At 40.3% G+C, this 25,457-nt stretch overlaps 1 protein-coding gene across 1 annotated transcript in view; it reads left to right on the forward strand.

Annotated features, from left to right (window-relative positions):
- The window catches only part of ATF6 (activating transcription factor 6), a gene marked incomplete at its 5' end in the record, with an annotated part of 198,212 nt that overhangs the window by 518 nt on the left and 172,237 nt on the right, over window positions 1-25,457 (forward strand). Inside the window, 3 exons of the mRNA XM_008685747.2 lie at window positions 12,424-12,500; window positions 15,750-15,837; window positions 17,744-17,850. Of these exons, the coding sequence (XP_008683969.2) occupies window positions 12,424-12,500; window positions 15,750-15,837; window positions 17,744-17,850 (272 nt within the window). The remainder of the gene's footprint in view (window positions 1-12,423; window positions 12,501-15,749; window positions 15,838-17,743; window positions 17,851-25,457) is intronic.

Below are 25,457 nucleotides of genomic sequence, written 5' to 3' on the forward strand. Positions count from 1 at the left end.
AGCAGAGGGCAGGATGGCTGTGACCACCCAAAAGGCTGTAAGCTGTTTTCTCAGTGTGGGATGTGGGCGATGATTGCCGTGGAGTGTGTCTGTCCGTGTTTGTGTGAGAGAATGGGAGTGTGTACAGAGATCTTCATGTCGCAGCTGCCGCTATTGATCTAGGCTGATGTCCATCTTGGCAGAGAACCGAAGCACCTGACCTCGGGCCCTTGACTACCTAGACCTAACTCTTAAAAACTGATGTAATCCTGACTGCCCTCCAGAAACAGCTCTAATTTTTTTTTTTGCTCCGTATATTTTTCTTTGGTTTTGTGGTCAGGAAGAGTGGAATGGAATGCAGTGGGACTCAGAGTGGGGAAACGTCGTCATCTAGGTGTTGAGAGGAACCTTTTATTCTTCTCTTTGTTGCGGGACATAATACTAATGCTGGTCTCGGGCTGAGAATTTGAGATTGCATAGGTCTAATAGGCCCTGTAGTTGAGCCTACGCCATTCACCTAGTTTGGAACTTGGGGGGAAGCCAGACTGATGCTCATCTTTCCCCCTTGGACCATCATTATGAGTAGCAAAGTACAATCTCAATTCCATTTATTGAACTGAAGTCGTCATTTGATTTTCCAAGGACAGAACTTCTCTAAAATTATATGAGATGAGAGATTTATTTCAGTCCTTGGTGGATTTCCTCCCAGTTGTTGGAAACACTGTAGGCTGTCAATTTCAAGTGTGTTTTCCTGTGCCAGATATTAGTGGTAATAGTAATTACCATTTATCTAGGACTTCATTTGTGTCAGGTGTCCTGCGAAGCTTTTATATGCATTATCTTTAATCCTTCCAACAGCGCAAGGAGTTATTAATTGACAGATGAGAAAACAGGCTGAGGCAGAGTGAATGTTCAGTCTTCTAGCTAGCGAGTGCACAAGCAGGATCAGAACCAGGTTTGTCTACTTCCAGAGCTGGTGCTCTTAGTCATTATTCTATAATGCTTTGCTTAATTATATCTGCAGATTTGATTCTTTCCAGGATCCCCCCCCCGTTATTAATAAATCTACTTTAGAGTATCAGGTACTTAACTGTTACATTTTCATGATATTTCTTAAACTACAACTATAGGGCACTTCCTCAAAGCATTATTTTGTCTTCTGATACTCAGGCTGCATTTTCCTGATTAATCTGATAAATTGACTCGTAGTCCTAATGTTCTTTAACAGAGCGTTCAATTCTTCGTAGTCATTTCAGTGACTTAACTCAGATCTCCTGCCCTGCCCCTCCCTGATTGTCCATTTCCCATTGTTTTCCAGGCTTCTCTTTTCAAACTGTTAACAGTCTCTCTTCGTTGCACATTTTAATTCTGATTTGTTAGGTGTTCAGTAAGTAGGATAGATTTTGCAGGCACTAAAGTGAAACACTGCTGTCTGCTACTGTTTTTCAGTAGAATATGGATTCTTTTTCTGGGAGTTGCCATTTTGAGTATCCAAAGACTTCACTGATTTGCTTTTTTTTTAATATTAGGTGGCCAGTGATATTTTAAAAATTCAGATTATGTATTTAGTACTTGTCACTCTAACAACTGTGAATAATTAAAGTGATTATCTCATAACAGCCTATGGTAGGATGTGCTTTTCCCCTTTAACTTGGGTAATGAAATTTAGAACCGTGGTCTGCAAACATTTTCTGTAAAAGTCCAGATAGTAAGTATTTTAGGCTTTGTGGTTCCGTGGTCTCTGTTGCAACTACTCAACTCTGTTGTTACAGTGCAAAAGCAGCCATAGGCGATGTAAACTTAGCATGTAAATGAGTATGGCTGTGTTCCCATACAACTTTGTTTATGGACACTGAAATCTGAATTTCACATAATTACTTTATTTTATTTTAAGATTTTTTTTTTTAAAGATTTTATTTATTTATGTGACAGAAAGACAGCCAGCGAGAGAGGGAACACAGCAGGGGAGCGGGAGAGGAAGAAGCAGGCTCCCAGCGGAGGAGCCCGATGTGGGACTCGATCCCGGAACGCCGGGATCACACCTTGATCACGCCCTGAGCTGAAGGCAGACGCAGACGCTTAACGACTGCGCTACCCAGGCGCCCCCTATTTTAAGATTTTTTTTTTTACTTATTTTTAAGTAATCTCTACACCCCACGTGGGGTTCCAACTCACAACCCTGATATCAAGAGTCGCATGACCTACTGACTGACCCAGCCAGGCGCCCCCTGAATTTCACATAATTATTTTTAATACTTAATAAGCTTTCTTTTTAGTACAGTTTTAGATTTACAGAATAATTGAGCAGATAGTATATAGAGTTCTACGTATACCCCCTGCCATTTTCCTTATTGGTAACATCTTGCATTAATGTAGTAAATTTGTTACAGTTTATTACAAAGCCAGTATTGATCCAATATGATTAACTAAAGTCCATAGTTTACATTAAGATTCCTTCTGTGTTGTACATTTTGTGGGTTTTGACAAATACCTAATATCATGTATGTACAGAATGCCACAGAATAGTTTCATGTAGCTAAAAAAATCCCCTGTGCTCCGTCTATTCATCTCTCTCTCTCCTGGGCCCTGAGCTACTGCTGATCTTTTCACTATCTATCTAGTTTTGCCTTTTCTGGAATGTCATATAGTTGGAATCGTACAATAGGTAGCGTTTTCCACTTAGCAACATGCATTTAAGATCTGTCTATGATTTTCCATGGCTTGATAGCTCTTTTTTTTTTTTTTTTTTAAAGCACCGAGTAATACTCCGTTGTATGGATGTACTGCAGTGTATTAGTCTCTCAGCCTGCCATAACAAAATACCATAGACTAGGCGGGTTAAACAACAGAAATTTATTTTCTGACAGTTCTGAAGGCTAGAAGTCTGAGATCAGGTGCCAGGCATGGTCAAGTTCTGGTGAAGACTCTCTTCCTGACTTGTGGATGGCTGCCTTTTCACTGTGTCTTCACAAGGCAGAGGCATGAGAGGTGAAAGAGAGAGGGAGAGGGCAGAGGAGTGAAGGGAGAAAGAGGAGGAGAGGAGAAGGGGGTGGGGAAGGATATCTCTCTCCCTCTTCCTATTAGGCTACAGTCCTGTCAGATTAGGGCCCCACTCTTGCGTTGTCATTTAATCTTCATTACCTCCTAAAGACCGCCCTGTCTCTCTGGCTGCAAATTTAGAGGGACACAGTTCAGTCCATAGCACATTTTGTTTATCCATTTACATATCGAAGGATGTCTTGGTTGCTTTAAAATATTGGCAGTTACATATAAAGCTCCTATGTTCATGTGCAGCTTTTTGTGTGGACATGTTTTCAGATCATTTGGGTAAATACCAAGAAGCATAATTGCTGCATCATATGGTAAGAGCATATTTAGTTTTGAAAGAAAGTTCCAAACTGTTTTCCAAAATGGCTGTACTGTTTTGCTTTCCCAGTAGCAGTGAATGAATGTTCTTGTTACTGCATGTCCTCACCAGCATTTGATGTTGCCAATGTTGGGATTTTAGCCATTCTAGTAAGTGCGTGTGATATCTTGTTGTTGTTGTTGTTTTTAAGATTTATTTGAGAGAGCGTGTGCATGTATGTGAGTGGGGGTGGGGCGGGGGAGGGAGAATCTTCAGCAGACTCCCCATGGAGCCCAGAGCCTGACATGGGACTCAGTCTCATGACCCTGAGATCATGACTGAAATGAAGAGTGGGTCGTCCAACCAGCTGAGCCACCCAGGCACCCCACCTTGTTGGGTTTTTTTGTTTGTTTAAGATTTTATTTATTTATTTGACAGAGAGAGCACAAGTAGGGAGAGCAGCAGGCAGAGGCAGAGGGAGAGGGAGAGGGAGAAGCAGGCTCCATAGTGAACAGAGAGCCCGATGTGGGGCTGGGTCCCAGGACCCTGGGATCATGACCTGAGCTGAAGGCAGGTGCTTAACCAACTGAACCACCCAGGTGCCCCCTCCTTGTTTTAATTTGCAGTTCCCTGATAACCTGTGATGTGGAGCATATGTTCATATGCTTATTTGTCACCTGCATGTCTTTCCTCTTCTTCTTTTCCTCCCTCCTTCCCCGTCTTGACTTTGTACAGAAACCATCATCTGCCACATGTAAGGTATATGTACCAAGATCAGAAGCTTATATCTCCTTCTGTGGTTTCTTTTATATCATCAGTCTCTTCTGTGAAAGTCGGCCTTCCGGCACTGACCACAGCCGGACTACCGTGGTGGCTGCTGCTTTCTCTGAAGGCTTGGTGAATGGTGGCCATTTTGATTCTCGAATCCTTTTTGCCATTTGGGCCTTTAACGGTGGGATAGTCAACTTTCCTGTTTTTCACTGCTAGGCTCATTCTACTTTCATCCTCCCTAAGAAACATCCAGTTTGAATCTTAACATTGTCACAACATGCTGTGGTCTACATCCCTGTTATAGTCAGTCATCTGCTCTTTCCTGGTTCGTTCTCCCTCACTTGTTGAAAAATTCTAGCTCTTAGCTTACTGTCACTTTTCTCCAACATTCCTTCCTTGGATGATATCAGATACTCAGAAGGTACTTCAGATACCCTGACCTCTCATTTCCCTGGCCTCCTCTCCACCAGTGATCTGGCCTTCCACCCTGTCTCGGCCGTTTACTCCTCTGATCCTAAGCTGAACCCTTGTAAGTGCTGGTAACCGTCTCAGTTTCAGCAGCCCTCTGCCACCACCTCCTGTCTTACCAGCTCACTCCCTTTAGCGTTCCATCAGTCCCTGAGGTCCTGCTGGGACCCTGCCATCTTTTCACTGTTCCCCATTTCCTCTGTGTCATCACTTCCCCCTTACCCAGTTCAGTTCCATGGGCACTCATCATAACTTCCCTCGCTCATACTGTCAGTACCTTGTCTCTCCCTTGTTTTGTAGTTCTCTCTTGGATGAACCAGGCTTTATTAAATCTAACTGATTTGTGATAGTAACCTGAAACAGGTCTTGAGGTGTGGCCTGGCTGATCATATTTGCCTGGTCCTCCATTCTCCCACTTTGATGGTGGTTTTTATGAAGTTTCTTCTCTCTTCAAACCTCTCTCACCGCCTCCCTCTTCCTTGGAATCAGAAGAGAACTTCCACAATCTCCCACTACCTCATCTACCCACCTGCCAGCATATTTACCTTCTCTTCTCTTGTTGGGAACGAATGGCTTCTCGCTGGAGCCACATGTACTCTAGATCCCTCGTCTTCAGTCAGGAGTGTTGCTCAAGACTTCTTCCTTCTGTTGCCTGGGTATCATCATTTCCCTCTATATTAGGTCATCTCTACTGGTCAGTAAGCATGTAGTTGTTGCTTCTATTCAGGGTGAAAAAAAACCCTCCAGACCCTCTTTAGATGTTACTTCTCCTCTAGCTGCTACTGCATTTCTCTTTATTTTACAGCAGAATTCTTAAGAAAAAAAAAAAACAAACCATGTTCGCTGACTCCAGTTTATCCTTTCTCACTGTCTCTCGAGCAGCCAGGCTCCAGCACTCCACCAAAGCTGCTCTAAGGTCACCGCTGATTTCCATTTTGTTAAACCTGGTGGCCATTTCTCATCTTACTAAACTGAGAAGAAGTAAATGAATAAGTAAATGGTCAAGGTCAGGTGGGAAAACTTGTTGAGCAAGTTAAAAATAATAACAACCATAGTTTACTTCTGTGAAGGGACGTCTAAATACTGGCTATGTGGGATTGGTGAAGAGGTTGTCGGACTAGGCAATAGATTTTAGAGATACTTTAAAGGTGACCAGCACCACCACTTCTTATGGATGCTTCGGGGATATTCGATAGATACACATTTATTAACCTACTTTCAGTTGTTTTTAGACCACAGAGAGGTTTTTGTTTAAAAACTGCAGAAAAGTAAAAGATCACTATAGTGGTACCCTGTATTTCCCTCATCTAGATACCAACTGTTAACATCCTGCCACATTCAGTATTACCCATACTTCCCTCCTCTTTCATCATCTGAAAGTAGGCTATAGATAATATGAAACTCCTAAGTATTTCATCATGTACCTCCTGAGAACAAGGAAATAGGTATTTTTAAACAGCATGAATTCGTACTAACACCTACAGTTCAAAGCCAGTACCACAGGGTTCTTTCTTACCTTCTTACATTATGTGCTTTTCCTCTTTTTCTTTCTTTCTTTCTTTCTTTCTTTCTTTCTTTCTTTCTTTCTTTCTTTCTTTCTTTCTTTCCTTCCTTCCTTCCTTCCTTCCTTCCTTCCTTCCTTCCGAGATATAGGTTTATTGGGAGAACTTATGTACAGGCAGTCCAGGAGTGCCCGACTGAACAAAGCGTTCACTGCTGGGTTACATTTCTTTTCTGTGAAAATCCTGATTCCCAATAATATCCTGTGTTTTTACAGTCTCACTTTAGCTGCGCTGTTGAAAATAGACTGAAGGAAGGGCGAGGGCAGAAGTAGGGAGAACGTTGGGAGGCTGCTGTAGCAATCCAGGCGAATCGCAGTGGTGGCAGTGGAGGTAATGGGAGTGGTTGGGTAATGGATACAATACATCCACACATACACACACGTATACAAATGTATACACACATGTATTTTTAATCAAAAAACTTTTTTTTTTTTTTTTTTTTTTAGAGAGAGCCTGTGTGAGTGGGGAGGGGCAGAGGGAGAAGGAGAGAGACTCTCTAGCGACTCCCTGCTGATCCAAAAGCAGATAAACCTATGTTCAGTAATTAATGTTTCAGTATTTTGTTTTATTTGGAAATGATCTAGGTAGTCAACAAATACCCATCATTTAACTTATCTTAGTAAATGCTAAAATTTCAAGTTACCAGAAAGATTTTGGAGACTTTTTTATAAAAAAGATTTTACTTATTTATTTGAGAGAGAGTGAGAGAGCACATGCATGAGTGCAAGTCAAGAGAGGGAGAGGAACAAGGAGACTCCACGCTGAGCATGGAGCCTGACATGGGGCTTGATCTCATGACCCTGAGATCACAACCTGAGCTGAAATCAAGAGTTGGACATTTATTTAATTGTATTTATTTATTTATTTTTAAAGACTTAATTTATTTGATAGCGAGAGTGCGTGCGCATGGTAAACAGAGCGGCAGGCAGAGGGAGAGGGAGAAGCAGGCTCCCCAGTGGGCAGAGAGCCCAGTGGATGCAAGGGTCGGTCCCAGGACCCTGGGATCATGACCTGAGCTGAAGGCAGATGCTTAACTGACTGAGCCACCCAGGCGCCCCCACACATACTTTTTGTGTGTGTGTGTGTGTGTGTGTGTGTGTTTTATGTTTTTTTTATTACATTATGTTAGTCACCATACAGTACATCCCTGGTTTCTTTTTTTTTTTTAATTAATGATTTTTTATTATATTATGTTAGTCACCATACAGTACATCCCCGGTTTCCAATGTAAGGCTCGATGATTCATTAGTTGCGTATAACACCCAGTGCACTATGCAATATGTGCCCTCCTTACTACCCATCACCAGCCTATCCCATTCCCCCACCCCCCTCCCCTCTGAGGCCCTCAGTTTGTTTCTCAGAGTCCATAGTCTCCCATGCTTCACTCCCCCTTCTGATTACCCCCTTTATTTATCCCTTTCTTCCCCTACCGATCTTCCTAGTTCTTATGTTCCATAGATGAGAGAAATCATATGATAGTTGTCTTTCTCTGCTTGACTTATTTCACTTAGCATTATCTCCTCCAGTGCCGTCCATGTTGCAGCAAATGTTGAGAACTCGTTCTTTCTGATAGCTGAGTAATATTCCATTGTATATATGGACCACAGCTTCTTAATCCAGTCATCTGTTGAAGGGCATCTCGGTTCCTTCCACGATTTAGCTATTGTGGATAATGCTGCTATGAACATCCCCACACATACTTTTTATTTAGATAAATTTTGAAATAGTTTCTAAAGTGAAGAAGAGTCAGAACAGTTGCATACCCTTCACACAGAGTCCCTGTTAAATTTTACTGCATTTACCTCATTTCTTTTTCATTAGAGAGAGAGAGAGAGAGAGAGGTGTGACCCATTATCTTTAAATACTACAGTATGTATCCTGTCCTTGCAAAGCAGGGATGCTTGTGTATTACTACCATGTACTCCTTCCAGTCAGGAAGTAAACAACGACACATTACCATCCGTCTCACAGACACCATTTAGATTTTGCCATCTGTCTTAATAATGGCTCGTTTTCCTTTCTCGATGAGAATTCTACCTGCAAACACACATCACTTTTACTTGTCAGGTCTCCTTAATGTCCTTCAGTCTGGGATGGTCTCTTAGTCTTTTTCTGTCTCTTGTGTCCATGACAGTCTTAAAGAATACAGTTTTTTTTTTTTTTTTAAAGATTTTATTTATTTATTTGATAGAGACAGCCAGTGAGAGAGGGAACACAAGCAGGGGGAGTGGGAGAGGAAGAAGCTGGATCCTAGTGGAGGAGCCTGATGTGGGGCTCGATCCCAGATTCTGGGATCACGCCCTGAGCCAAAGGCAGACGCTTAACGACTGTGCCACCCAGGCGCCCCAGAATACAGGTCTTTTATTCTCTAAGATGACCGTAAACCTGGGTCTGTTCACAGTTTCCTCATGACCAGAATCAGGCCATGCATCCATGGCAGGAGTGCCAGAGAAATCATGCTGTGGTCTTCTCACTGAATCACATTTGGAGGCACACTATGTTCACCGGTCCCAGGGTGAGGTTCATCTCGATCCCATGCTCAAGTTGGTGTCTGCCAGGTTTCACCACTGTGAAGTCATTATTTCCCCTTTTGTATTTGATTGCTGTTTTGGGGGAGATAACCTGACATGACACCAATATCCTGCTCCTTGTCAGCCCTAGCCTTCATTGATTGTTCCTGCCTATATCAGCTACCACACTAATGCCAAATGGTGATTTTCTCTGTCATTCTGCCTGCATTTATTAATTGACATTGTACTGTAAGAAAGAGCTTTCTCTGTGTATGTATATATGTATTTATTTCATTATGGACCCACTGACTCCTATTTGATTCAGTGACTTAAAATCTGGTACTCCCATTTTATTTTGATGCTTAGATTTTCACCAGTTTGACCCGTGGGAGTCCTTTCGTATCAGCTCTTTTATTCTTTTGACATATTCCAGTCATTCTTTGACAATTTCCTTATTTTCTGGCACAACAAGATTTTCCATTCTTATCTTGCACTTTCCCTGCTTCAGCTCTGGAATTAGCCATTTCTCCAAGGAGCTCTTAAAGGACTTTCATTTAGTGGAGGATGGCAGTTAGTATCCAAGATCTGAGAGCACAGGATTTTCATTGCTACTGGGATGTCACTGTTCTAGGACCTTTCAGCCCGCAGAACTAGGACTTGTAGGTGTGTGTCTCTACATATACACATGTATACAAACATCTTTAACTTTTCTGTGTGCATATATTTTTTAGAAATGGGCTCTTACCAATACTTCCAATGCCAGTCCAACATCTTAGGGTTCTTTTAGGCTGTTTCCTTTCCATATTTGTGCATCCTTTTTTAGACAGAAACCTGGCTCCAAGTATTTTAGATATATTTGATTATTTGCTCAATTGATTAAGGCATTTGTTCAGTGACATCATTCTCTTAAACATTCAGACTGCCTCTTCCATCTGCCACTTTGTTCTCCCTCCTACTGCCCCATTTCCTTGGCAGCCTGGGCCTGCTGCCACCGACACTGGACAGCCCCCTCTCTCATACCATCCCATTTCCTTGGATACCAGGCCCATTGCCACAGATGATGACACATAGAGCCCCATATTCTCATTGCCCTGCTTTCTCAGAAGCTGACATCTCAGTGATGGGAAATGTACAGAAGAAAAGGAAAGATGGGAGGGGAAGAAAGAATGGGAAGGAAAGGTAAAAACCAGATTATAGAATATAGTTTGAAGACAGAACTGATGGGATTTGCTGGTAGTTTGAATAGGGAGAGTGAAGAGGAGTAAACAATGACTCCAACCAGGGCTTTTGGCTTGAGCTACTGGGAGAATTGAATTGCGATTAACTGAGATGAGGACAGAGCAGTAGGGGGTTTGGTGGGGGTGATCAGGAGCTCAGTTTGGGATGTGCTAAGTCTGAGACCTCCAAGAGGAGGTGTCCAAGAGATGTACTCAGTATGTACATGTATCTTGAGGTATGGGCTGGAGATGTGTATTTGGGAATCCTTGGCATATAGACGCTGTTAAAGCCATGAACTCAGCTGAGAACACAAAGGGAGCAGAGTAGATAGGAAAGTTTATGCTGATCCCAGGGACAGTTTCATGCCAGGAGATGAGGAGAAACCGGCAAGGTTAAGTGTCAGCGAGTGAGGTAGAAGGAAAACCAGGTGGGGCTGGTTATTTGGAAGCCAAGTAAGACGCGTTTCAATTAATATGAAAGGATCAGCTCCGGCCAGTGCTGCTGATAGGTCAAGTAAGATGAGGACCTTGAATCTACCACTGAATTTAGCAACATAGAGGTCGTTGGTGACATTAATAGCCATTTGTGTGTGTGAGAGAGGAGCTTGCTGAAAACAGGCTCCAGAAAGAATGGGAGAGGAGAAATGAGAGGCAGCCGTAGAGAAAACTCTTTCAAGGGTTTCAGTCTCTGTGTGAGGCATGTAGCCACAGTTCTCTACTACGTGTGTTTGGCTCTGCGGCTGAGTTTTAGGTCGTCCTTTTGTGGGAGTTGTGTGAGTAACCTTTCATTACTACTACACAAAATTTTTTGCTAGGTTTTATTTTGTTGTAGGTTGATGAAATGATTCTCTCACTGGCTGAGTTAATGATAGACGGGTGGTGTAGCTCCTGTATATGTTACCTGAGGAAATCACCAGAGCAGTTTCAGTGGCATGATGCTAGGGAGTACAAAAGCAGACTTAGATATGGAAAACTCTTTGAAGTTCTTGAGATTCTGAAAATATTAGAGAAAATGGACACTTCACAGGCTGTACGGTAATCAGCTGCCTTTGGTCTTTTCAGCATCTTGACCTATCCTCTACAGGAAGTTTCAACCTAGTTTGTTTGTTTATTTATTTAAAAGATTTTATTTATTTATTTGACAGAGAGCTAGCCAACCAGTGAGGGAGGGAACACCAGCAGGGGGAGTGGGAGAGGAAGAAGCAGGCTCCCAGCAGAGCAGGGAGCCCAATGTGGGGCTCGATCCCAGAACGCTGGGGTCACGCCCTGAGCCTAAGGCAGACGCCTAACGACTGAGCCACCCAGGCGCCCCTCAACCTAGTTTATTAAAGAATACTTTCTGTGTCCATAAATGTCTTGGTTTATAATGAAATCTTATCTGGAAATTGGAATTAGTATTGCTGAAATAAATTTAATGGTTTAGATAAATGAGTCCTTTATTATTTAGATAGACAGTTGATTGTACCCTAAACTAAGGCTTGGATGGCAAATACGTGGTCCATGGCCTGCCATATTCCTCTTCTATCATCACTGCTGAGCAACCATGGTACATTTTCCCTCCCTTCCTCCCTCCATCTCTGTCTGCCTTCCTGCCTGCCTGCCTTCCTTCCTTCCTTCCTTCCATTTCAGAGGTAGAATTGCATATAACACTCAGTGCTCATTACATCACGTGCCCTCCTTAATGCCCATCACCCAATTATCCCTTCCTGTCACCGACCTCCCCTCCTGCAACTCTGTTTCCTAGAGTTCAGTGCCTCCTTCTCAATTTTCATCTTATTTTATTTTTCCTTCCCTTCCCCTACGTTCATCTGTTTTGTTTCTTAAATTCCACATAGGAGTGAAATTGTATGGTTTTTGTCTCCCTCTGACCTACTTATTTTGCTTAGCATAATACCCTCTAGTTCTATTCATGTCGTTGCAACTGGCAAGATTTCATTCTTTTTGGTGGCTGAGTAATATTCCAGTGTGTGCGTGTGTGCGTGCGTGTATCTCACATCTTTATCCATTCATCTGTTTATGGGCATCTGGGCTCTTTCCATAGTTTGGCTATTATGGACATTGCTGCTATAAACATTAGGGTGCATGTGCCCCTTCTGATCACTGTATTTGTATCTTTGGGTAAATACCTAGTAGCGCAATTGCTGGGTCATAGGGTAGCTCTAGAGTGGCTGCACCAGTTTGCATTCCCACCAACAGCGTAAGAGGGTTCCCCTTTCTAACCTTGGTACATTTTCATGTTGAGCCCAGATGTAGCCTCAGAATTCCTGTTAGTAATGTTCCAGAAAGTCACTATCATTTAGTCCAATGTGACCTGACTTAAAACTTGTTTGTTAATCCCTGGTGTAAGGATTTATATCACAAGATAAAAATTATGTGGAAAATAAGACATGAATTAGAAATAGCTTTGAATTGTCATTCACACTGCTAGAGTTTATCAATAATAGTAATGGCTAACGAGAACCCCTAATAGAGCTGGCATAGGGATACGGTGCTTATTCTTTTGTTGAAACATTCAATTGACAGTTAATCTCTATTCTTCTTCTTTTTTAATCTCTACCCATTTTGCGAAGATTCTACACTGTTTGCTGAACTCGGCTATTTCACAGACGCTGATGACCTGCAATTGGATGCAGCGAGGGAGACTTACGTAAGTATTCCTTAGGGGAGAATTACTGACTAGTGCGATATTTAATCTTTATTCTAATTATTGCAAGATGGTTTCAGGATAACAGGTTTAGGCTAGTGATTTAAGTTTAAATAATTTTTAGTATTAAGTGTGAAAGTTAGCAGCCATTTTTTACTCAGTAAATTTAGGATTGTAGAAATTGGTAGGAGAAGACTTGTAGTCTGAGTTTACCTTTGGTCCCAGGGTTGGGTGACTTTGGAAAAGTCACTTAACTGCCTACTCTTTGGCTTTTAGAGATTCTTTGCTGTATAAGGGAAATGATGATAGTAAAGGGTGCAGGTGAGTCATGGATCCAGTCAAGCAGAACTTACTTCCTTTTTAAAAGTTACATATCCTTAGTATAGAAAGCTCTGAAACTTAGACACGTACTTACTTTTTGCCTTTGAATGGTTAGAAATCTGTGTAAAAGCTATTATTACAGCACTTGAATCCTCAAAAATATCTTTTTTCTTTTTTGTGTTAGTGCATAGTACATTGGCCTATAGAACTCAATAGAACTCTTTTATTTTGTCTTACTCTTTAATGGATGAGGTGCTGTTTCACTTGGGAGGTAATTCAATCGAACAGTGATTTTATATGTACATCAATCAGGTTGGATATTTGTTACTTATATTATGAGCCCTTATTAACCTGAGTGCAAAAATATGTAATGCTTAGTGAGTTTCCCATACATTTCTCAAAGAATAATTTAGCAGTTGTTTTACTATGCATCAGTAGAAGAGAGTAAGAATACATGATACATTTTTTTAATCAGCATATGAAATTTTATTAGTTTTTGTTTACCTTGTGGGATGTTTGAGAATATGAGCTATTGATGAAATTAGCTTTTTTCTGTGAAGATTTTATTTATTTATTTGAGAGAGCGAGAGAGAGCATGAGCGGGGAGGAGAGGGAGAAGCAGGCTTCCCACTGAGCAGGGAGCCCAGTGCGGGGCTCGATCCTAGGATCCCGGGATCATGACCCAAGCTGAAAGCAGAAGCTTAACTGACTGAGCCACCCAGGTGCCCCAAATTGGCTTTAAATATTGGGAAGGTTGCCTAAGCAACTGGTATTTATTCACAACGTCTATGGCTAAAACTACCAAGTTACCATACTGTAGAAAGTTTGAAAGGTTCAGGGAAATATGATCCTCATTTTATAACTAACAGTCTTACCTTTCACAAGGCATTCTGTCTTTCAGTTCCTTAGTTTTTCTAGTGTAAAGTTAAGGGATTAGGGGGCGCCTGGGTGGCTCAGTCGTTAAGCGTCTGCCTTCGGCTCAGGGCGTGATCCCGGCATTATGGGATCGAGCCCCACATCAGGCTCCTCCGCTAGGAGCCTGCTTCTTCCTCTCCCACTCACCCTGCTTGTGTTCCCTCTCTCGCTGGCTGTCTCTATCTCTGTCAAATAAATAAATAAAATCTTTAAAAAAAAAAATAAAGTTAAGGGATTAGATTAGAGGGTTTCTAATTTTAAATTGTCATTCTCTTCCACACATTAGTAGTTTCCCCTGAGAAGTCATAGCAAAGCCAGAATACAGAAGCACAGCTATGTTTCACTTTACATAAAATAGGCCTGTTAAGTTTCCAAACAGATAAAATTCTTACGCCGTAAAAGGCATTTGACCATTTTGGCTGAAGACTGAGTAAGAAGCATCGTGGAGTAGGTCATGTCCACTGTTGGGCATGTTAAAAAGTATTGCTAGTGGTCAGGCAGGCTTCATTGCTTAGTTTACTTAGGCTAAGAAAGTTTAAGGATTTTTTTGGTTGCTGAAGGTCCAGGGCTGCTTAATTTCTTAATGTGTAGGTTCAAGTAAGAGAAAAAAAACAAAGGAGGTTGATTTAAAAAGGAAAGGGGTTCTTTCATGTTCCAGTAGTTTTTTTTTTTCTTTTTTCATGTGAACGTCCACACATTCTCTTTCTATAACTTGCACCAATATTTACTTAGTTAAGGGCAGCGAAATCAGACTGTTTTCTTCTTTCCTTGTGTTCTCAATAAAAATAAACCACAAAAGAGACATTTTGAAATAATATTATTTTAGAAATTACCAGATGGTTGTTAATAATTCAGAGACTAATCTTTACTTTTGCCCTGAGGCTTACTTTTTCTACTGTTGCTGTTTTATTATCTGTCATATTAAGTTAGTATTGACTGCCTTTGACTTTGTGGTACTGTGTATATATTGTATATATTACATCTGTTCTTGTCTCTATAACCCTGGACATTTAAGATAATAGTACTATCTTGATCTCTAACTCATGTGTGGCTGTACTTTATTTATGTATATAGTATAAGATGACTATTCGGATGACCCAGAATATGCTTATATTTAAGTAAAAAAAAAATTGTCATCTACGGGGCGCCTGGGTGGCACAGCGGTTAAGCATCTGCCTTTGGCTCAGGGCGTGATACCGGCGTTATGGGATCGAGCCCCACATCAGGCTCTTCTGCTATGAGCCTGCTTCTTCCTCTCCCACTCCCCCTTCTTGTGTTCCCTCTCTCGCTGGCTGTCTCTATCTCTGTCAAATAAATAAATAAAAATCTTTAAAAAAAAATTGTCATCTAAATGAAGAAACTAAGAGTTCCTCTAAGAAGGATGTTGACTTTTATTTGAGAAAGTTAGTTTTATCTTCTAGGATTAAAAAAAAATTAGAAAATTTATTTTAGAAATTTGAAAAGTACTGTACAGTAGAAAAAAAGAAAATTACCCATCCTTCTATGGATCTCTTCTTTCTTATCTAACCTTTTTGGTACAATTGAAGGTTAAGCTAAAGTCTCGTTCCAATTCTTGCATGTCTTTTGGCTAAAATCTATATTCTTTGCATTGCTGTATAGAGATGATGTTTTAAGTAGGCATTTGGCTTTGACTTGGTTTCATTAATGGCAATGGGAAAACTTACTTTGCTGGATCTCCCTTATGACAAAAGACATATTTTGTGACTCTTGTAAGTAAGTTGATTCCTGTGGAAAATAATGACACCAACTGAAGCTTTCAGAAGGTGAATCCATTACCTCCCTAATTGTTCCTGCTGTGTTTCAGATGACTGAATTGGTTTATCTTTAGGCCATGCAAGATGTATTCTCAAGATGAACCAATTGACTTAGAAAATTATTTTAACTAAGTTGGGTAATAGCAATTATATTATTTATGGCAAGTTGTATCTGATAGTTTGATTTTTAGATCTGTATATTTTATTCTCCTAATATCTTTTTGCTGATTGAAACCTACAGGAAAACAATTTTGATAATCTTGATTTTGACTTGGATTTCATGCCCTGGGAAACAGGCATTTGGGATATCAACAACCAGCTCTGTACAGGTAATGATGTATTTCATTGGTAAAAATTTTAAACAGATCCTTTTTAATTTTGTAGTTTGGTAATAGTCAAAATTAGGTGGGGTTATTGGGTTACTTTCATGGGTTAAAAAATTCCGGGGATAGATATTCTACTTCTGATGTGGCAGTGCACGTATAAGTTGCTTGCCCAAGTGGATGTAAAGAGTTTTGTAGTTATGTTTTAGTCACATAATGATAAAGAATTCATACCAGAAATCCTGATTTTGAATTCTGTATAATATCTTTATAAGAGGTTGACCTATCTGAGAACTAGACAGAACTTGGACTCAAAGAAAGCTTGGGGTTATCAGAACTTAGGAAGTTGGTGTCGGGGCCTCTTGCATTTGATATACATACTTCTGCGGAGGGGCCACCACCTGGCTGATGCTAGTATCTTTAAGGGACCCTGATGAAGTAGATTTTGGATGTGCCGGGAAAAGCTGGGACCTGGAGCCAACTGTTACTTGTGGGATGCAGCTGATGGGAGAAGGAAGAAACCCCTTTCTCCCCTCTCTTCACTTTAGTATCCTTCCAGTATCCCCCATTGATAGGACCTAAAAGGGAGCCAGCTGGGACAGGTCTTAATAATGTGCATCACAGACTATATATAGGAGGTAGACTTAAGAGCTGAGAGACTGTGGGTAAGTCACCAGCACATCCTCCCACCCAAATTGCAGTGTTCCCCACTCCGGCATGTCCCAGTCCCCCATTTTATGTGTTTATGTGTCTTGCTAAATGCCTGTCTTCCCTCACAGAAAATGGGCTGCCCAAGGCCAGTGTTCTGGTTACTGTTGTCATGTAACAAACTACTCTAAAACAGTGGCTTAAAACAACAACCATTTTATTATGCTCCCAGAATCTGTGAGTCAGGAATTTGGACACGTACACCAAGGAAATGGCTTGTCCCTGCTCTGTGATGTCCAGACCTCAGCTGGGAAGATGGGAAGGCTGGAGTAGCTTGAAAGTTGGGGGCTAGCATTACTGTAAGATTTCTTCACTCACATATCTCTTGCCTGTCCTGAGTGGCTTGATGGCTAGGACTGTTGGCTAGAGCACCCACACATGGCATTTCTGTGTGGCTTGGCTTCCTTTCAGCTTGGTGGTCTCATGGTAGTCAGACTTCAGAGGCTCAGGTGTGAGTGTTCCAGCACAAAGAGTGGAAGCTGCATTGCCTAACATAACCCAGCCTTGGAATTCATGTAGCATTACTTCTATACGCTGTTGATTGAAGGCGTCTTAAGCCCACCGTGATTCAAATGGAGGGGAAATAGATGCTACTTCTTGATGGGAAAGGGTATGATCACATTATAGATTATGAGGGATGGTAGATATTTGCAGCTGACTTTGGAAAACATCGCCTGGCTGTAGTTGCTCAATAAATTTTTATAAATAAGTTTTAGCAAAAGATATGAACATTTTTGTGAGTTTTAATTGTATTGTCATAAACGTTTTCTAAAATAATTGTTTCTGATTTCTTCTGTTTTCAAAAGTTATTTTTGGAGGAATCTATAATTTTTTGCATATGGTATAATATTCAAGAGATACAAAAAGTCTATAGGGTAGATAAATGTCTCCTTCAGCTGTTGTTCCTCAGCCAACACGTTCTCCCCAGAGACAACCACAGTTACCAGTTTGTTATGTTTATCCTTCCAGAGAATTAGCGCAGATGGGGGTAGAATATACATATACACATATATAATTTATTACACAAATGGTAGCATACTAGATATACCTTTTTCTACATTTTGAATTTTCATTTGATGATACATTTTGGTTACCTTAGTCTCAGTAGGATTGAATTTTAAGAGTAGACTTTACCCTCTTTCTTACTCATTTTATTTTGAGTTGATACTGTCCAATGGGAGAATTTTTACTTCATGTTTTTCAGTTACAGATGTTAAGGCAGAACCTCAGCCACTTTCTCCAGCCTCCTCAAGTTGTTCAGTCTCCTCTCCTCAGTCAGTGGATTCTTACTCTTCAACTCAGCACGTTCCTGTAAGTAGCCAGCCTTCTACGGTGATTTTGGTCATAATGCTTTCTGGGAAATATGCATAGGGAGGAGGCACTTATCATTTATGAAATGCCACTGTGAGCCTTATGATCTCATTAATCCCGAGGAACCTGAGTTTCGAGGAAGGGCCTTGGAGAGCTAGCAAGTTCTTTGTCTCTGGTTTTGCCTTCCTTCCCTGGTGTTCTTGCCTTCATGATTTCATTGTTTGAGTGGTTTCTTCGCACTCTACCAGTATCCAGTATTTTTTGTTTATTGGCTTACTGTCTTTTCTCCCTGTTGCCCTCTCTTGTGTCAGAATATATATTCTTTGAGGACAGGGAAGACTCTAAGATGGTCTGATTTGTAACTCCTTGGCCATAGAACCTGGAATGGATTCCTAATTCAGGAAGGCTTGGTACTACCTTTGAATGGGCTAAGGTTTTTATAAAAATCTGGTAACTTCTTAAAAAGGCTTCTGTTCTCCATCCAGACAAAAGCTCTGAGTGTGGGAAAAGGAAATACTAAAGTATTTAGGTACTTTTTTGAATGGGGGAAGGGAAAATTTAAGAAGAAAAATTCAAATTAATATTTCAGTAAATTATATCTGTGAAATTGTGGTATCTTCATTCTGGCAGACTCAACATCTAGTCAACTATGAAATCTGGACAATTCAATCCAGTTGATGTCTCTGTGATTCATCTTCTTTGCCCCTGCCAGGCCATCATTATCTCACTAGGATTAAGTCAATAGTATTTTAACTGGCCCCTCTGCCTCCTTACTCCCCAACTTCTCTTAGCAGAGGAATCTTCAAAGAAAAATTTTTCAGAATTAGAAATTTGATCATGCCAGTCTTTTGCTTAAACCTTGTACTGACTTCCCAGCCCTTACAAGGATGAAATTCAAACTCCCAGAGTACTAGGTCCTTCATGACCTGGCTCCTGCTTACGTTTCTGGTTCACTGTCCCTTCCTACCCTCACATTCCCCTTTTAACCCTGTGGAGTTCCCACCTCAGAGCTCCCATGCTCTCTACTCACCCAACAACCGTGCCAGGCACCGTTCAAAGCCTGGCAGTGAATAAGAGCAGCGAGATCTCTGCTCTTACACTTGTAGGTTTTTGTACATGCTCTTCTGCCTGGAGTAGCCTTTTTTTTTGTTCCCTTGTAAAACTCCTATTCAGCCTCTTTTAGTCCCAGTTCAAAAACAACTTCCTCTGTGAAGCTTTTCTCTGATTGCTATCACTAAAAGTTCTCTGTGGTCCCACAATTTCTCCAAATGATTTATTAAAAAAAATTTTTTTTTAATCTTATTTAAACATTTTTTTTTTAAGATTTATAAAAATTTATTTATTTTTGTGGGGGAGAGAGAGACAGCAACAGTGAGCACAAGCTGGGGCGGGGCAGAGGGAGATGCAGACTCCCCACTGAGCAGGGATCCTAATGTGGGACTTGATCCCAGGACCCTGGGATCATGACCTGAGTTGAAGGCGGACGCTTAACCTACTGAGCCACCCAAAAGTATATAATAAGGTATATTTACAGAAGCCCGATTTCTATCCTTTCTTTCCAGCCATCTTTACACAAAAGGTAGCATACTCTATACCTTGTTCTGTACCTTGCTTGTTTAACTTGGTATAACTTGGAGGGAAGTCCAGTTTCGGGATATAGGATCTTTCTCATTCCTTTTTATGGCTGCATGCTGTTCCTTGATACATCCATCGTGTGGATATATCATGCTTTCTTCGATGATTTCCTTATTGATGAACCTTTGTGTTGTTCTCAGTCCTTTCCAGGCTCAAATAATGCTATAGTGAATAACATGTTATACGAGTCACTTCATATTTTTGCCAGGATGTCTTTGGGATATGATCCTAGAAGTGAGATTGTTGAGATCAGGGTGAATACTTTGTCGTGTTGCGGATTATAGCCAGATTTCCCTCTGTCGTGTTGTGCAGTTGTGTGGTCTGACCAGCAGTGTGTGAGAGGGCTAGTATTCCCATCATCGCTACACAGCATGCTTTGTTGTCTGTTTTATTCTAAGTGTGGTTGAACATCTTTTCAAATATTTCATATGTATGGGGCCTATTTGTATTTCTTTTTTAATGAACTATCAGTTCAAATTTTGGTTCGCTTTTCTGTTGGATTGTGTTGGTCTTTTTCTCCTCAAAATTTTAAGTTGTTTTATTACATATTAGGATTATTGATCCTTAGTTTGTGAAATAAGTTAACAAATATTTTTTCTCCAGTTTGTCATTTGTCTTGATGCTTTATGTCTGGTGTTTATTTTCTCCAGGCATACTTTTTTCCATAGCCAAATTACCGATCTTTTATTGCCTTTTTTTGGAAGGGGGGAGTCATTCAGAAGAGGATTTTCACCACTCAGAGGTTATAGTATTTTTATTCTTGTTTATATCAACTTTTTGTTTGGAATAATCTCAAATTTAGAGAAATGTTACAAGGACGTTACAAATAACTTTTTTCGCTGAACCGTTTGAGAGTAAGTTGCCAACCTGATGCTTATCGCCCCCAAATACTTGACTATCTACTTCCTACGAGCAGGGGTGTGCCTTCTGTAGCCACAATCCAGTCACTAAAATCAGGAAGTAAACATTGATGCGTTACTTTCATCTAGTCCTCAACTCCCACTTAGACTGTGCCAGTTGTCTCGAGATACCCCTTAGATGAGCAAAGGAATCTAGCGTAGAATTGAGCACCGTATTTGGTTGGCTTGTCTCTTTCATTTCCTTCAGGCAAAACAGTTCATCTTTCCTCAGTTTTCATGACCTTGTCACTTGTGGAGGTTAAAGACTAGTTATTATGTAGAATGTCCCTCGGTTGGGTTTGTCTGATGCTTCCTGGGATTAGGTACAGGTTTTGTATCCACGGCAGGAATGTCACTGAGGTGATGCCGTGCCTGTCTCACGTACTTTTGATGAGATGGCGCCCAGTGTCCGTTTGTCATTACTGATGAGGTTCACCTTGTTCACTTAGGTAAGGTAACGTCTGCCAGGCTTTTCCACAGTGAAATTCTTTCTCTCTTTGCTGTAAATAAGTATTTTGTGAGGGGCGCCTGGGTGGCTCAGTCATTAAGCATCTACCTTCAGCTCAGGTCATGATCCCAGCATTCTGGGATCGAGCCCTGCATCGGGCTCTCTGCGTGGCGGGAAGCCTGTTTCTTCCTCTCCCACTCCCCCTGCTTGTGTTCCCTCTCTCACTGCCTCTCTCTCTGTCAAATAAATAAATAAAATCTTAAAAAAAAAAAAAGGATTTTGTGAGGAAGTACTTTAAAATGATGTAAAAAAAAAAAGTCCAGTTTCTCATTGATAGCTTAAGTTTATTTCTTTATATCAGTATGGACTTACGGTTTATTTCATTCAGCAGGTTTTATTTTATTTTATTTATTTATTTTTAAAGATTTTATTTATTTATTCGACAGAGATAGAGACAGCCAGCGAGAGAGGGAACACGAGCAGGGGGAGTGGGAGAGGAAGAAGCAGGCTCATAGCGGAGGAGCCTGATGTGGGGTTCGATTCCAGAACGCCGGGATCACACCCTGAGCTGAAGGCAGATGCTTAGCCGCTGTGCCACCCAGGCGCCCCCCATTCAACAGGTTTTAATCCATTACTGTAATTATTCTGGTTCTTATGTTGTCCTGGATTTGGCCAGTGCAACTCCCTTCACACTGACTCCTGTGTTCTTTTAACATGTCTTCATTGGGCTTTCTGAAAAATCAAGCTGACCCAATTTTGATGCCCTTATCACCCTGCTCTGACTCCCCATGCTGGACTGTTCTCTCCATCCCTGTGTGAACACTCTCCCTACCCACCTCAGTTTGGACTCTGACACTCTACCAGCCTGCCTCTCTGCATGGATGCTGTCTTGCTCTCTCCTATCTAACGGCTTTCAGGGTCAAATTATTCAGCAAGAAATATTTTTGTTTGCTTTTTGTTTATTCATTTGTTTTTTACATTCTACATGAGTGAACTCTGTTGTCTTTCTCAGTCCGACTTATTTCACTTAGCCTAATGCCCTCTATGTTCATTCATGAGCAAGAAATATTTTCTCAGTGACTATTAATACGTATTTTTTAATAGGGGTTTGTTTTTATTTATTTATTTTTAAAGATGTATTTATTAGCGCACTCGAGGGGATGGAGGGGCAGGGCAGAGGGAGAGGGGGAGGGAGAGAATCTCAAGTAGACTCCCTGCTGAGCTTGGAGCCCAACGCAGGGCTCGATCCCATCACCCTGAGAGCATGACCTGAGTCAAAATCAAGAGTTGGCCGGTCAACCGACTGAGCCACCCAGGCGCCCCTGTGAGGTTTTATTTTTAATTTGGATCTCTGATCCATTTGAAATTATCCTGGTGTGTGATGTGAGATACAAATCTAATTTTATCTTTTCCCAAATGACTATCAAAAGCATGGTACCAGTACAAAATGTTCAGCTTGTTCTCACTGATTTCAATTCTGTGTACTTAAAATAGTTTATGTAAATGATGTTATTATATTAGATCTCTTTGTATTTCTTTCAAAAATCACTGTTTTTAGGATCAATTCATACTGTTTTGTGTATGTTCACGTGTATGTTCACCATATTTTACCTACATCCCAGCGAGCATTGTCCAAAATGTCCTTTTCTGGGCCCGTGTGAGGATTCCTTTGGGATGTAGGCCCAGGAGTGGAATTGCTGAGCGGTAGAGTACAGATGTTCGTTTGACAAGTGCTGCCATCTAGCTCTCGGGACCCCGGTGGTCGTCTGCAGTCCCAGCAAAGTGCTTGAGGATCCTTGTAGCTTCTCTTCACCGCTAATACTCAGCGTTGCCTGGCTTTCTAATTTTTGCCAGATGGTGTAAATCTTTTATTGTTTATTTTGTTTTAATTTGTATTTCTTTGATTACTTACTGTTTTCAACATTTGTTTACATGCTCATTAGCCTTTTGGATTTGGATATTTTTTCTTTTATAAAATTGTTTATTCCTGCCTTTTGCCAGTTTTTCTATTGAGTTGTCTTTTTCTTACTCATTTGCAAGAATTCCTTCTACATTTGAGATAGTAACTTTGTTGGGTTTGGACATTACATATATCTTTTTACTTTTTATTATCTATTAGCTTTGCAGTCTTTATTGAAGAGAAATTTCTAATTTTGAATACTCAGATTCATCTTTTTTTCCCCTTTGCTTTTTGGCTTCTTTTTGAAGTTTTTTTTTTTTTTTTTTTAAAGAAGTCTTTCTCTGCTTGTAGGCCACAAAGATACTCTCCTGTTTTTTTTCTGTTGACTACATGGTTTACCTTTCACATTTAGATTTCTTAATACCTTTATTTATTTTTTAAAAAAATATTTCATTTATTTATTTGAGAGAGAGAGTGGGAGAGAGTGGGGTGCGGGGGCAGAAGGGAAAAGCAGACTCCCTGCTGAGCAGGGAGCCTGATGCGGCCTCGATCCCAGGATACCGGGATTATGACCTGAGCTGAAGGCAGAGGCTTAACTGACTGAGCCACCCAGGCACCCCAAGATTTCTTAATACCTTTTTTAAAAATTAAATTAAATTTTTTATTTTTTTAAAGATTTTATTTATTTTTTGACACAGAGAGAGAAAGAGCACAAGTAGGCAGAGCGACTGGCAGGGGGAGAAGGAGAAGCAGGCTCCCCGCTGAGCAGAGAGCCCCACATGGGGCTTGATCCCAAGACCTTGGGATCATGACCTGAGCCGAAGGCAGGTGCCTAACCAACTGAGCCACACAGGTGTCCCTTCTTAATACCTTTAGAGTCTACCTTACTATGTGGTGTTAGGGACCTAGTTTTACTTTTCTCTAAGTGAACCAGTTTCCCAGTTGTATCACCTTTATAATCATTCTGTTAAAGAATATCTTATGTCTCTCTGTTTAGTCAATTTATCTTCTATGTATTTCAGTTAAGTTTTGAAATTTTCTTTATATAGGCCCTGTACATTCCTTCGAAAATTAACTCCTAGGTATTTTGTAATTTTTACAGCTCTCGTGGAAGAAATCTTTTTTATTATATTTTTAAGTGATCATTCATACAGTATTTTCACAGTGAAATGTTTTTTTAATTGGTTTTTATGTGTTCCAAGTAGACAGCACGTTACCTTACAAAGGTACTTCTGTCTCTTCTATTTTAATATTTATTCCTTTTGTTTCATTTTCTAGTATAATTATGTTTGCTAGAATTATAGAAAAAGCAGTTATGTTTCTTATCCTGACTTCAGTGGTACTACATTTAGTATTTCACCATTAAGTATGACATTGGCTATGCAATTATACATAGCTTTTTTTTAATGTTAAGAAAGTATCCCTCTAATCCTTGTTTTCTAGAACTTTTATAAATAAAAGGAATACTTGCTGAATGTTAAGAAATACCTTTTAAGCCTCTAAGGCCATGAAGAGAATCATATCCTCCTGTGTTGTTATCTTGTACTCTTTGGTTTATTCCAAATATACTCTGAAGTATTCTGTAAGGTTCACAGAGCCCAGCTTATGGCTACATGCTGAGTAGGTGTTGAGGATGAATCAGTGAAGCAGTTGTCATTCTTATCAGCATGACTGGGAGGGGCCATTTCTCCCACATTCTGCCCAGGTCATTTTAATTTTTTTTCTTATCCGATCAAAAAAAAAACCCAACTTTTCTTTTAAATTTGCCTTTGTGGGTACCTGGGTGGCTCAGTCAGTTAAGTGTCTGCCTTCAGCTCAGGTCGTGATCTCAGGGTCCTGATATTGAACTCCACGTTGGGCTCCTTGCTCAGTGGGAAGTCTTTTTCTCCCTCTCTCTCTGCCCCTCCCCCAGCGTATGCTCTCTCTCTCTCAAATAAGTAAAATCTTAAAAAAAAATAATAAATTTGTCTTTGGCTGACATTTGCATTTCCTTTTCATTGAAATGGCTGTTGCAGTCCCTGTGCATTTTTGGCAAATATTTCTCCCAGTGTGTACCTTTTAATTCTATTTATGGTCTATTTTTCATTATAAAATATTTTAATTATTATTTGTCGAAATCTCTTTCTTCTTCCTTTAGGGCTTCTGGTTTTTTTTAGGGGGCCTACATCATGCTCAGAGTAAACAAGTATTCTCTTAACTTTTCTTCTAATAATCTTACGGATTATTTTAAAGATGGTATGATGTATATATGTATGCCTATTCCATTATTATGTATAACATTTTTTCCTCTCAGAATAGAAATGCTACTTTTATCCTATGTTACGTTTCCTTATGCCCAGAAAATGAGACCGATCCACTGAATATTAAAAGACTTGGAAAATGTTATCTTTATACATCTTTGTATTAACAACTCACCCATTAAATAAAAGAAAATAGCCCTGTTCCTTTCAGTGTTTGTCTTTCTTTCAGAACATTTGGGACAAAGGCAGCATTAATAAATACAAAAGAAAAATAGTAAGAATTATTTGTTTTGAGTTTCTTACAAGACTACTGAATAAGAGATTGGGGAAAAGGATATTGGCATTTTAACTGTAGTCTTATACCAAATGTTTGTCTGGCTAGGAACCAAGTAAATATCAAGTGCGTGGGAGGAAATGTAGGAGCAGATCAGTGATTCCATCTTTATTTTATTTATTTATTTATTTATTTATTTATTTATTTATTT

Source organism: Ursus maritimus, unplaced genomic scaffold (assembly GCF_017311325.1).
Source record: "Ursus maritimus isolate PB19 unplaced genomic scaffold, ASM1731132v1 scaffold_2, whole genome shotgun sequence".
Lineage (NCBI taxonomy): Eukaryota > Metazoa > Chordata > Mammalia > Carnivora > Ursidae > Ursus > Ursus maritimus.